Source organism: Diadema antillarum, unplaced genomic scaffold (assembly GCF_040938485.1).
Source record: "Diadema antillarum isolate AM-2024a unplaced genomic scaffold, OU_Dant_1.0 seq00001602_RagTag, whole genome shotgun sequence".
In the NCBI taxonomy this organism is placed as follows: domain Eukaryota; kingdom Metazoa; phylum Echinodermata; class Echinoidea; order Diadematoida; family Diadematidae; genus Diadema; species Diadema antillarum.
The window spans coordinates 265,726-280,274 of NW_027272316.1; the positions used below are offsets into that span (position 1 = coordinate 265,726).

A 14,549-nucleotide genomic window follows, 5' to 3' on the forward strand; every position below is an offset into this window, starting at 1 on the left:
TTGTTACAGCAGCCACTGTTTCATACAACTGACTGAACATGCAAATGATTGCAACTTACAATCGACCACAAATTTGCATTTCATATTAAAGGGCCCCTAAAATCCAAAGGCATGTTGATTTGTGTTGATTTATGATACCCTCAACATCACATTTGCGGTGAAACGATATATCTGAAAACATTCCATACATTTTTGACGATATCACAGAAACAGTTTTATATCCATTGAGTAATTTTCAAGGGATGGAGAAAAGAACATTTTGTATAATTTCAGCTTGAGTCACTTCCTAGATATGGGAGAAGTGAAATTTACCACTTTCACATGACCTTTGACATTATGACCTTTGACCTTTTACCTCCAAGAAAATCTCTATCGTGTAATATATGTATCTCATACACTAAATTAAAAAAAAAAATCCTGCAACATTGCATAAATATGAGGGGGAAAAGTAAAATTTTGAGGCGTTAACCTTGACCTTTGACCCCATGACCCAAAAATTTCCGAGATAATCACTTCCAGTCAGTACATCGTATGCATGTACGAAGTTCCATGAAGATACATTGAACCACTTCCGAGATATGGCGAAGAAAATGAAATTTGAACATTTTGACTTGACCTTTGACCTCATGACCCAAAACTCTCTAGAGAATCTTCATTTGGTAGTATGACCAAGCGTTGTGGGATCGGACACGTTGTGCGATAATCACTTCCAGTCAGTACATCCACGTAATAAGTTCCATGAAGATACATTGATAACCACTTCCGAGATATGGCGGAAAAAATAAAATTTTAACATTTTGACTTGACCTTTGACCTTATGACGCAAAACTCTCTAGAGAATCTTCATTTGGTAGTATGACCGAGCGTTGTGGGACCGGACAGGTTGTGGGGCTGGACACGTATTGTAAGTGCGTCTGTAATGAAAATGACGCACCCAGAAATTCTCACGCCATTTTCAGAGTAGAACTAGTATATGAGGAGTCTATATCAAGTCTTTGAGGTAAAGAAGGGTGCATATTCTACACACATTGTATGTAAAATAGGTAAGTTTTCACGCGTGAACTTAAGACGTTAAGTGTCCGGAAACACAACAATTATGTACATGTATTGTCGCAGGAGAAATTTTTTTTTTCTTTCTATTTTATAAGAATATAAACCAGTGAATAGAATAGGCACAGTTGCCATTGCTGGTGTAGTATAAGTGCGTTGAAATGTGATGAAGCGCGATTTGTGTTGTAACAAAATGACGAGTGTGTTTTCTGTAACCCACTGCAAACAGCTGTGTGGGGAATGCGATGAGACAAAAGCGATGAGACAAAAGGGAGGAATTTCCACAGGTGCCAGATTCCGCGGGCGAGCCGTCCAGGATTTCTATGTAGTAGTTCTGTACATATAGGGTAAGAACATTTTAAGTGTGTGACAGACTGAGAAGGGATGTGGTCGAAGGAGGAGTCATAGCAGAACCTCGCCAGATAGTGTAAATCCTTTTAAGCCAGTCTGGACTACTTGAAGCCAGGGTTCTTTTTCGTCTCCACGGAGAAAAATACTCTCCAACCAGCAATGGCAACTGGGTTTCGGGACTTCGCCCCAAAGTCGGCAATGTCATTCAAGATGCGGTGAAGGCTGCTGTCAACTGCAATACCGGCCAGTGGAAAACCAGTTCACTGGATGTGCTGAATGTTGGCAAAACTACGCTCTTCAATCTGCCTGTCGACCCTTCTGTATATACCGGTATGCTTTTTCGCGTCCAGCAAAATTGGTGACGTACACTGACAACTGAACATTGGACATTTCATGTAATAGGAACAGTGGCCAAACTAGTTACCTGGCGATGTTATACAGCCGATTGTATTTGAGTTGGCTCACCACGTTGCAATTTTGAGAGGAGTGAGATGTTCATTAGTGCCTATGATATATGACAACAATATTTTTTTGTTATCTTTGACCATCATATATGGTCAGGGTTCTCGCCAGGAATTTCTTCACGCTTGTTGGCACTTATAAGCGCTGTTCTGGGGCTGGGTACGGGAGGGGGGTTCCCCCTCGCGCGCGAAGCATGGAAGCCTTTGCTAATGCTCAATACAACACAGATAAATCGCCACTAAAATGCCACTAAATGCGACATTTTCACGGAGATGTAATGAATGTTGTGAGGGGCATATTCTCACAGAAACAATGCAGAAACTCAATACCTTTTGTTGGCAGCAGTTCTTAAATAATAAATGAAAGAGAAGTAGGTGCCGATGGTGAAGGTTCCGATTTCTTTTAGGCCTTTACTGTTTCACCGTTGCAATAATCAGCTGTCTCTGCATCGCAACAACACGCGCCGTGTACTAACTACCCATAGTGTTTTTGCTTTCTTGCCGTCTGCTCGACCACGTGGTAGGCCTACTGCATGCAGATGAGCGAGAAGCGATCAAGAACTTTCGGGACATCGCGATCGTTGCACTTTCCTTTCTGGGTATACTGCGGTAGTTTGGCCGAGACATCAAAGAGATATCATACAAAAATGTAATGATGGTCATTATTCCAAAGATTTGTTTAAGGGCAAGTCCAAGATAACACGCGCGTTACGTATGGGACATTCAGAGACTTTTATGACCTGAAAAATAGTTTTAATGGCCTTTGATCATATTGAACTTTATCATGGTGATTGATATCTAGGAGAAGTATAATCATGTAAAAAATGGAGAAAAATGACCTTCACAATTATATTCTAGAAGAGAAAATATGTGCCGTTACGTATTGGACCAGAAAAATTTTTGTTTTTTTGAACATTTTTTTCAACCTCAAAACTCTCTGAAAGTATTTCATTCTACAACTTTTAACTCACTGTGAAGAAAGTCACAACACTCAAGATTATCACAGGTAAGTTTCATGTCATTAGGCAAAAAGCTCTAATTACAGGTTCTGATTAAAGACAGACATGACGTGTTACGTATGGGACAGTTACGTATGGGACACTTTGTCCCCCATTCATTTAGTGTGTGGAGAACCAGGTTTATAGGTATTTTGCATAATTATTGAAGTAAAATCAGTTGAAACTACTCAAATACTGGTCCAGATTGTCAAGGAAACAATATTTCCCAAATATTCACCATCATAGTCATATTCAATCATATTTCTATATTTTTATGACCAACCTGAGTATGCATGCCCTTTGTCCCCCATTCGTTTAGTGTGTGGAGAACCATGTTTACGGGTATTTTGCAAAATAATTTTGCAAAATACCCATAAAACAAATTTTTGCATAATTATTGAGGTGGAATCAGTTGAAATTACTCAAATACTGATCCAGATTGTCAAGGAAACAATATCCCCCAAATATTTACCATCATAATCATATTCAATCATATTCTATATTTTTTGTGACCAACCTGAGTATGTATGCCCTATTTTTATCAGGATAGTTCCTACCAAAAACAAGGAAAAGTAGAAATTACGCGGTGCGTAATATATGTCCCCGCCGGAAGTAGCATTTAGTAGCAAAATGTACAATATAGGTAAAAAGATGAAGGTCAAAGGTCAAAGAAGTCAAAGGTCAAAATTCTATGTAGAAGTTTTGAAGCCCTCACCTAGTGCCATCACATAAAGCAAACGGAATCGAAATCGGGTTAGAAATGGCGAAGGAGTAGCATTTTGTAGCCAATGTACAATATAGGTAAAAAAATCAAGGTCAAAGGTCAAAGAAGTCAAAGGTCAAAATTCTGTGTAGAAGTTTTGAAGCCCTCACCTAGTGCCATCACTTAAAGCAAACGGAATTGAAATCGGGTTACAAATGGCAAAGGAGTAGCATTTTGTAGCAAAATGTACAATATAGGTCAAAAATCAAGGTCAAAGGTCAAAGAAGTCAAAGGTCAAAATTCTGTGTAGAAGTTTTGAAGCCCTCACCTAGTGCCATCACATAAAGTAAACGGAATCAAAATCGGGTTAGAAATGGTGAAGGAGTAGCATTTTGTAGGCAATGTACAATATAGGTCAAAAATCAAGGTCAAAGGTCAAAGAAGTCAAAGGTCAAAATTCTGTGTAGAAGTTTTGAAGCCCTCACCTAGTGCCATCACATAAAGCAAACGGAATCAAAATCGGGTTAGAAATGGCGAAGGAGTAGCATTTTGTAGGCAATGTACAATATAGGTCAAAAATCAAGGTCAAAGGTCAAAGGTCAAAGAAGTCAAAGGTCAAAATTCTGTGTAGAAGTTTTGAAGCCCTCACCTAGTGCCATCACTTAAAGCAAACGGAATTGAAATCGGGTTACAAATGGCGAAGGAGTAGCATTTTGTAGCAAAATGTACAATATAGGTCAAAAATCAAGGTCAAAGGTCAAAGAAGTCAAATGTCAAAATTCTGTGTAGAAGTTTTGAAGCCCTCACCTAGTGCCATCATATAAAGCAAATGGAATCAAAATCGGGTTAGAAATGGCGAAGGAGTAGCATTTTGAAGCAAAATGTACAATATAGGTCAAAGGTCAAGGTCAAAGGTCACAATTGAAATTCTGTATAGAAGTTTCAAAGCTCCCATGTAGTGCTATCATATAAAGCAAACAGAATCAAAATCGGGTTAGAAATGGCGAAGGAGTAGCATTTTGAACATTTTGATCACACACGGACGCACACACGGACGGACACACGGACGGACGGACACACGGACGGACACACACACGTACGGAGCCCGTTTCATAGTCCCCTGCTCGAACTCGTTCGGCGGGGACAAAAATGAATAGTGTAAAGTGTTGACGTGTACTTCCATTGATGGAGGGCAGTTTGTCATTTAGTTTCAATAAAAAACAACTTGACCCAAGAAATATTAATCTAAATAGATAAGCAATACCTGCTGCGTGGAATTCCAGTAATCGAGTAGATGTATGATGTCTGTCTAGCAGTCAGGTCATTGATTTGAGTCACACCTCAGTATGTTACATATAATATACCCATGAATTTTGTTGTGGCTACGATTGAAAACTGAATAAGGACAATTTGTGTATCACTTGAAATAAAAAAAAAATCATTTTACTTTATTTTTTTTTGTTGTTGATATCACAACCGTTTCAAATTGGATCTCCATCAAATTAACTTTGAATTCCTCTAGTCTTAGAATTGTATGCTCTTTAGTAATTCATATTATTGGTTTCCAGTCATCTCATAAAATGTTGAAAACTGAATCCCCATTTCTACAAAAACTATACCATCCCTTTAATGCTGATTTTCATTGTGTATTTTGCCATTTTCCGCTCCCCCTTTCTGAAACTTGTTCAGTCAAGTACATGTATTGTTTCAAGTGTCTATAACTCAAAAAGTAGCTACAAAGTTGGGATGCTTTCTTCAGGATGATTGATGTTTTGTTTACTGAGAGACCTTCCCAGCTAGCTACATGCATTCACATGCAATATATGAGGACGTCCCATACGTAACACATTTTTCCCATACGTAACATTATTTCAATGCCTAATAAAAAATATTTCTTTTACTGTTTTTTCTTTTTGCTATGGTATTCAATTTCTTTAAACAATAAATCAGAATTTTCCAAAAGGGCATTCAAATAACCTTAGCAATTTCAGAAAAAACCTAAAAAAATGATCTCATTTTGTTACGTATGGGACATCTCATGATAGGACACGAGCTAATTTGCATAATCATTTGCATAATCCCTAAATTTTCATACCAGGTTAAACTATTTGATGAACTTCTTATGTCCACATATTAATCAAATATGATTTGCTTTCCTTTGAATAAACAGGAATTTTTATAAATGTCCCATACGTAACGCTGTGTTTTACATTTATGCAAATGAAGCCCTTGAAATTTGCATAAATTTACCTAATATCGTTTTTTCCTCCATGGAAATCAAAACTTCAACTCATAAGCTTCAAAATGATACCAAATATGTCAATATTGAGCAAAGATGAAATTTTGCCTTCTGAGGAGACCTTATGTTGGACTTGCCCTTAATCATAAAATGAAACAATTTATTACTGAGTACTTCGAAGGTTTGTAATCGAAAACAACAACAACACCAAAGGTCGGTTCTACAAATAAATGTTCAAAATAAACAAAACTGATTTTGTTCGGAGATTAACAAACATTTTTTTCTTTATTATTTTCCGATCAACGAACCTTCAGAAAGTAATCTATCATCTATCATCGTTATTGTTTATGAATAACAAACCTTCAGAGTATTAAGAAAACTGTAACCGTTTTGGGGCCATTGTTGTATTCCAAAATTATACTGGCAGAACTGATTTTGTTTGGATATAATCAAATATTTCTACTTTATCATTTTTCGATTAACGATCATTCAGAATTAAGAATGTAGAGTATTATTTTACCATTATTCTTTCGGAGTAACGAACCCTCAGAGTACGAAAACTGTAACCATTTTGGGGCCGTCGTTTTATTCCGAAATCATACTGGCAGAACGTTCGAAATAACAAAACTGATTGCGTTTGGAAATAAACGAACATTTCTACTTTATCATTTTCCGATTAATGATCGTTCAGAATTAAGAATCTAAAGTATTTTATCATCATTATTCTTTCAGAGTACTAACGAACCTTCAGAGTAAAAGAAAAATGTAACCATTTTGGGGCCGTCGTTTTATTCCGAAATTTCACTGGCAGAAAGTTAGAAATAACAAAACTGATATCGTTGTGAAATGAACAGACATTTTTTCTTAATTATTTTCAGATTAACGAACCTTCAGAATAAAGAATCTAGCATTATTTTATCATTATGATTTCTGTCGGAGTAAGGAACCCTCAGAGTAAGAAAACTGCAACTGTTTTGGGGCAGTCGTTTTATTCCGAAATTTCACTGGCAAAACGTTCGAAATGACACACTGATTTCGTTTTGAAATTTACGGACATTTTTCTTTATGGCTAAATTTAATTTTCGGTTAACGAACCTTCAGAATAAAGAATCTACAATGTATTATTTCATCATTACTATTTCTGTCGAAGTAACAGACCCTTAGAGTACGAAAACATGCTGTTTTGTGCTGTCATTTTATTCCGAAATTTCACTGGCAGAATGTTCGAAATGACAACTGATTTCGTTTTGAAATTTATGGACATTTTTTTCTTTACTATTTTTTGGTTAACGAACCTTCAGAATATAAATCTAGTACTATTTCATTACTATTTTTTCTGTCGGAGTAATGAACCCTCAGAGTAAGAAAACTGTAACTGTTTCATTCCAAAATTTCACTGGCAGAACGTTCGAAATAACAAAACTCATTTTGTTTGGAAATTAAGGAACGATGTTTCTTTATTATTTTCTGATTAACGAACCTTCAGAATAATAAGGAATGTTTTATTCTATCATTATTTCGGAACAAACCCTCAGAGTAAACCCGTTTGGGGCATCGCTTTATTTAGGAATTTCATTGGCAGTGAACTGAACACTGGCTAACCAAACTGCTTTTGTGAATGTGAAAAACATTGTTGACTTTCACTAAATCAAGAACTGATCTGGAAGGAGAACAATTCACATGTTAACGAAAATCAAAACGGTGTCACAAATATGATATGTATTTGTATATGCCTAGGCCGTCATTGCTAAAGAGAAGAACATTTCGCTCTCTCCCGTAAAAAAAAAAAGAAGAAAATGCTCTACAGTTAAGTGCATGAAATGTCAAAATAATATTTTTTACATTACTTGAACAACCAAACATTCTTTATTTTCAATTAAAAAGTTATTATAAATAGATAAAGAATGTATGGTTCTTCACATCAAAACGTGGGCCTCTGCGTGCAGTATCCATTATTAATTTTACGCAGGATTAAAGCGTAGCTCCTTGAAGCAAGAGCATGATAAAAAAGAAAAGAAAATGGCATCTGATCAAAAAGTGGTTATTTTGTGAAATGATCCTTGTAACATGGTCTTTGCGTGTTCAAAATATGGAAAATATTATACATGTATTCACCAAGATACAGGATGAAACATTTATGACCTTTGACCCTAATTTACATGTACCTACCCAAGATTGTCTTCGATCAAGTACTGTAGTTGTTATTTTATGAAATAATACACGTGACATGAACTTAATATACTTTTATGTGCAAAATATGGGAGTGATAAGGGTTGTTTTTCCTGAGTTAGTGCAAATAAAGTGGCAAAAAGAAAGAAATATGAAAATACACCGAAAATAATCTTTTCAAATTTCAAACAAGTTTTTTGACGTGATTCCGACATCGTATGAAAAAAACGAGGGGCAGATCAACGATAGCCCAAAGTCTCAGCTACAACATATTAAAATCTGGGGGAAATTCACCGAAGGGTAAGTGAGGTAAGTGAGGATCAGGCCGCTAGGTGCGGCAGTCTTGCATTGTGCGAACATGCTGGCGCCCGTGTTTTGATGGGCGCTCTGCATCAGTTGATTAAAACTCGATTTTTGAAAAAAAAAACAGACAGGATTTTTCTTCTTTTCATCATGGATAGTGGACATGTGTGTGTAACAAAAAATCACTGTGCAAAGTTGCGACAATTTATACGTCAGATGTGAGATGAATAAGAAGTGAATAGGGGGCCCCATGAGGCGTTCCCCCCCCCCCCCCCCCCCCGGGCCTCATGAGGCGTGGGGGCGGTCCTCATAGAGGCGCGGGGCAGTCCTCGTATGCGCGCGGGAGCAGTCCTCATGAGCGGGTTTCCCGGACTGATGTACCGTTTGGACATGCTGGATATAATATCCAGCATGGATAAGTTATGGTAAGTTTCATAACGTAAATTTTAATGCTGATAGCATGTGTAGAGTCTGAAGATTGTTAGATGAGTTTGAGGTGACAAAAATGATCTTAAGTATCAAAATTGAAAGCGATCGGAATCCGATTACAGAGCCCTCTTTGCGGTTGGTGGTCCCGCCTGTACAGCCCTGTCGCGACGTACGTACCTGGATCTGGATCTGGATCTGGATGTGTACAGTGCAGGACCGTTGTGGTATAGTGCACCGGAGAGAGAGAGGGCTGATGAAGATTACTGGTACTGAAGAAACTGGTCCCCGACTGCAGCCTTGAAGATTGCTACTGTTTGGGAAGTTGCTATGGTGTCTGGGAGGTGATTCCAGTCCACCGTTGTCTTAACGACTACGTACAGCGACTGGGCTGTGTATTGACCGATTCTGTGATGCGCTATGTGTATTTTTGGCATGGGCGCAGCCATAGTGGGCGTCTTAGCCGACCCCCCCGTCCCATTCCCCACCCCTCTCCCTACATTAGCACGCGCGCAGAATGAAAAACTGCTTTAGCCAATGGGCGTCTCGTACCGAGTGCGCGAATGCTTGCTTAGTGCACGAACCTTTGTTACAAGTGTGTGATAAACATGTTGCCCGGGGTGGGGGAGAGCAGGGGGGGGGGGGGGGGGGGTCGGCTCAGACACCCACTATGGCTGCGCCCAGTGCCATGAAATGTCTGCTGCCCTCAACGAACCCGAATCGGTCAATAGTTACAACTATCTATAATCTAGAGACTATTAATAAAAGTTAATTGTATCGTTCTCAACCTTCCGTACAATTTGCACACGGACAAACAAACAAACGGTATAGTGAGGTGCCCGCACCTCGTCAGGGGCCCGAATACCGTCACCCCGCTTAAATTTGTTTTGAGCGCACTAAACAAAAATGTATGCCCGGGACTGTGTTCTGTACGCTTGAAACTTGGCAGGGCTACCACAATCAAGCAAATTGTGGTGAAAACCGAACAGTTTTTCGCGAAAATCTTAAATTTTCATAGGGCTATAGGAATACGTGTTAAAGTCACCCGCACGCATCTTTTACGTGTATGTCTATGGGAACATCACTGTCACCCGCACACGTCTTTTACGTGCTAAGTCTATGGGAGAGCGGGTGACGAGTTGCGGACCCCTTCCTTAGCGCGCAACTTTTTCGCATCGTTCGCGTTCGACGACGATAGCTGCAAATTTTCAATATCGATCAGTGAACTTGTGATTCCATTGGAATTTTCAGCATTTTTCCTGTATGTGAGTTGGATTTCAAAGAATTTCAGTGGCGAAATGTGATTCAAATATGGGCAAACATTAACTATCTAGTATGACAAGGTGCGGGTCACGTCACCCAAGTATACCGGTAATGGAAACATGGTCATAATCTCCTCCCTTATTGGCGAAAGTAACATTAACACGATAAGACAAAGTCTGAGTCTGACTAGAAGTTAGAACCTAGACCTAACTTTTACATAAGACACTCTATTTTACTATTCATTTCAAAGTCGACACACCGTAAACTACACACAATGCAAAGTTGATGGCACATCCCGACAGGATGAAGAGCTTACGTTTAGCGGCTCTTTCGATTATTTTCCTCATCGATGCACCAACAGAGTCACTGTCAACCAGATTGAAGTCATAAAATGTAGCCATGTTGCCGTGAGATTTTGTTGGGTTGTCGCTCTTTCTTCGCTCTGCTCTCCCTCGTTCTCACACGAGTAAATAAACTGTAACTTCCAAAGGCGCCGGATCGAACTTCCATGCATGCGCTGGTGCTCGAACCCTCAGTCGAACCATGGAGGTATATAGAAAGAACTTTTCTACCTCCATGGTCGAACTAAAGCTACCATAGGTGCCCACTGCAGTACGCCGCGCCAATCATGATAGACGTTTTACAAATTTTATTGACCCTCAAGGATCACAAACGCTGGTTGGCTAATCGCATTCGGGTGGCGCAATAACTTCCCTCGCGCCACAGCTATGCGCTAGGGAGTGAGCTAGCTCGGTGGTAAATTTGAAACTCACTCGATCGTTCGCGCTTTTACCACGGAACGACCGTACAACTGTACAAGATTCAACTACGAACAGAACGAACAACTTACTATAAGGGTGCAACACTGCAAGACAAGGTAATCTGCTGAAATTTCTGCTGTGGTCATATTCTAAATGTTGCTATTATGGCATGAAATAGGCCCCATCACTGCCTGTCCGTAAAACTACGACTACGGCGGCTTTCCTGCACCTGTTAGGCCGGCAGTCCCACTCGGCTCGGGCCACGCTGCGTTCAACGTAACGGTTCGTTTAGCCCGACCAGACGCTGTTCTGCTATGCGACGTACCATGTACAGCGACTGGGCTGTGTATAGACACCATCTAGTTACGGTTCGTTAGGCTGCGTTCACATAGATCTAGACCTCTAGAAGTAGAACATATTCGCTATTCGCTATTCGCTATTCGCTATTCGGGCACCGAATACACCGCCACCCGTACCGTCAACTCACCATCCCATGCATGTGCAGTGAGGATTTCTTCCTCCTACATCCCAGCAAATCTTATCAACAATTTCTAAACTGCATCAGAATGTCAGTCTACATGCTTATTTTTGCTAAAGGGCAAATCCAGACCAAAAGTGTCATCATTTCATAAACGAGAGACGGTATACGCTGCAAGAAAATCGAACAAGCTCGATTCCCACTTTGCTATACTTTTCGCAGGTATTCGTACTTTCGAATAGTGCCCTCTTATGTGAACCGGTGTGAGGAAATCCTATCGTTCGATTCAAGCTATTCGCGTGCCCTCGAAAAACGAGCCCGAGTACCCGAATCGTATACTTCTATGTGAACGCAGCCTAATGCACTTGTCAATTGTAGTCCCGGCCCCTGGGTACCCGGGCCGGGGATGGCCGGGACTTGCATCCCACTTGCAATTTTGGGATGTTACACCACCCGGCCGAGTCTCCGACAGGTCGGGCAAAATTTTCACGGAAATCCCCCGCTAAGTCCCCGGCAGGCTGGCAAAATTGAAGTTGAAATCCCCAGCCAATTCCCCGACAGTCCGGGCAATATTTGGGCAGAAATCCCCGGCCAAGTCCCTGACAAGCCGGGCATATTCAGTCCGGGAAACCCGCTCATGAGGACCGCTCCCGCGTACGAGGACTGCCCCGCCTCATGAGGACCTCCCCCCCGCCTCATGAGGACCGCCCCTATGCCTCATGAGGCCCGGGGGGAACACCTCATGAGGCCCCCCTATTCACTTCTATTCATCTCACATCTGACGTATAAATTGTCGCAACTTTGCACGGTGATTTTTTGTTACACACACATGTCCACTATCCATGATGAAAAGAAGAAAAAATCCTATCTGTTTTTTTTTTTCAAAAATCGAGTTTTAATCAACCGATGCAGAGCGCCCATTAAAACACTTCGCGACAGCGGCTGCGTGTAGTTAATTTGCATAGAAATCCCCGGCCAAGTCCCGACCTTCAAGGCCCGGTCACACTGCCCAAAAGTCGCGTAAGTTTGCATGAATCACGCAAGATAGCGGCAACATTTTCGCAAACGATCACTGATATTCCACGCATATTTCGCTCGTTTTTCGCGTAAGAACAACGCAAACTACGCCAAAATTAGTTTTGAGCTGCTCAAAAACCTGGCCTTTGAGGACCTGTCACACTGCCCAAAAGTCGCGTAAACGCCTGAATCACGTAAGAAATTTGAGCCTTATTTACGCAATACATGCGCGATCCAGTGCGCATTTCATGAGTTTGTCTACAACGTGGAACCTTCGTAGTTGTCAGCCGATGTGCACCGGATCAGCACTGTACGCAACTGCGGGTTTTGAGGTGCTCAAAACTCGGCTTCGCATAAAAGTTTACGCATTATTGCACTGTTTTACGTAATTTTTGCGTAGTTTGCGTGGTTCTTACGCGAGTAATGCGCGAAATATGCATGGAATATCAGTGATTGTTCGCGAAAATGTTGCCGCTATCGCATTCACCAATGGCTCTCCACTCACGATCAGCAGACATAAATAATGACGCATGTTTCACGCTTGTAACACCTATATATCACTAAAAATCACTGAAAAAAAAAATGTTGGCGTAGGCCTAGGCTATGTATCTCTATTAAACAGAACACGCAAATAAGTGCATGCAGAGACTCCAACCCCAAGCACCTTCTGATCTGGAGATTCTCCCGCCCGAAACCCCTAGCAAACGGGAGACTCCAAGTTGATGTGTGCGAAGCGCGAAGTTCCTAGGGTTCTAGATGTTCTCTGGTGCTATCTAAAGCTTATTTTTTCAACATACGATAGCAATAAGTAAGACACAGAGCCAGGGCGGGAGAAATCAAATCTCAAACGGGAGAATGGGAGATTTTGCAAAAATGGGCTTTCGGCGGGAGATCTCTCGTCAAAAACGGGAGAGTTGGAGTCTCTGGCGCATGTAATATTTATGAAATACTGATCGATGAATCACTAATGTATCACTAACAACTCATATGATTGTGGCGCTATATTTTTGCGTGATCTTTCCGTTCTTGCGCAAGGGTAAATTACAGTTTACCGGCAGCCAATCATGGAGCAGGAAAATGTAGCGTGCAGCACTCTGAAAAGAGCGTATTTGTGCTAAATGGTGGCAACCATATTTATCATCAATGAATATTCATCCGCTTGGTGATACGGTCTATTGACGATTGCATTTGTTAACGTGTGTTTCTTTGGTTCGTGCGGTGATTATACGCGTGTTATCCTATAGGGGGATCGGGGGTGTCCCCCGACAAATAACGCAGTTTTATGGAATGTACTTGCGCAAGAGATTCTAGTCCTAGATACTTACGTTTGCAGAGTGTGTAGAGTACGGTAGTAATCGGAGTCGGGTAGATATAGACAACTGGAGAACATAGAAAATTTGGGGTGAGATCAGAACAAAAAAAAATCATCTCAATTAATTTAGAGGAGCTAGGGTTGTCTACGGCAGATGCTTCGCCAGGTAGACAACTTTCACCTTTTTCAGGAAAGCCAAAAGTTGATCGGGCTGCCCCTCCAAATACCGCGGACGGAAGATGAACTCCGCCAGGTACGAGTCTAACATGTCGGCCCTGCCTTCGCTGCCCGGAAGGGTGCACTTGACGGCCCTCCATGTAGACTCAATGGTCTGCGTGTGTGCTCCGGTTTCACTCACGAACTCAATTTTTTGGTCCGTGGCTGAATGTACTCCTTGATTAGAGGTATTAACGTGTCGGCCGTATGATCAGCTATGCGAACCATAAAGCATCGCTGCGGGTTGTCTCGCTCGACCCCACTAAAGATCCAGGAACCATCGACTCTCCTTCCCTTGTTGAATTTTCTTTTCCCGAATTTGGATTCGTCAATTTCTACGATGGTTCCAGGACCTCCGATGGGCTTGCTCTCGCGCTCGAGCACATTGACACAGACCTCCCTCGCAAAGTTCTGCCAATCGACAATAGTAGAACGCGATCCAATTTCCAGCTCTCGCATGATGAAAGCTGGGGCAGCTCGATAAATCCAGAGATACGTCAATAGTAGTATCTGCCGGATTGACAGCCTCGAATTGGCGAACCAGCTGTCGGTACAGATCGAGACCTTCGTGTTGCACCCGGGAGTGCAACACTTCCAAAACTCGCGATCTGTCAGGTAGGTGGCGCCATTTACCTCTCGCGATCCGGAAATTTGCTTCACCACACTTTTTGCACTTTACTGCCAAGGCCAAATCAATCAAAACACCCTGCTCATGAAGCCAACTGAAAAGCCGAAATTGATCTGAACAAAGCAAGAACAGATCAAACAGTCTGATTTCTCCAGTTGCCTGGGCGGCGGCTCC

The 14,549-nt window shown here is 41.2% G+C and overlaps 2 protein-coding genes across 7 annotated transcripts in view; one reads left to right on the forward strand and one right to left on the reverse strand.

The window, feature by feature from the left end:
- LOC139711007 (ribonuclease P protein subunit p30-like) overlaps window positions 1–10,525 on the reverse strand; it is a 73,208-nt gene extending 62,683 nt beyond the window's left edge. For both annotated transcript variants that reach the window (XM_071622924.1, XM_071622922.1), the window contains exon 1: window positions 10,280–10,525. In XM_071622924.1, the coding sequence (XP_071479025.1) occupies window positions 10,280–10,364 (85 nt within the window). In that variant the 5' untranslated portion in view covers window positions 10,365–10,525. The remainder of the gene's footprint in view (window positions 1–10,279) is intronic.
- Window positions 10,526–10,735: 210 nt separating this feature from the next.
- LOC139711016 (uncharacterized) overlaps window positions 10,736–14,549 on the forward strand; it is a 239,463-nt gene continuing 235,649 nt past the window's right edge. For 4 of the 5 annotated variants that reach the window (XM_071622933.1, XM_071622938.1, XM_071622937.1 and 1 more), the window contains exon 1: window positions 10,736–10,840. The gene's annotated coding sequence lies outside the window, so the exon portion shown is untranslated. The remainder of the gene's footprint in view (window positions 10,841–14,549) is intronic. The other variant, XM_071622935.1, reaches the window with a different exon arrangement.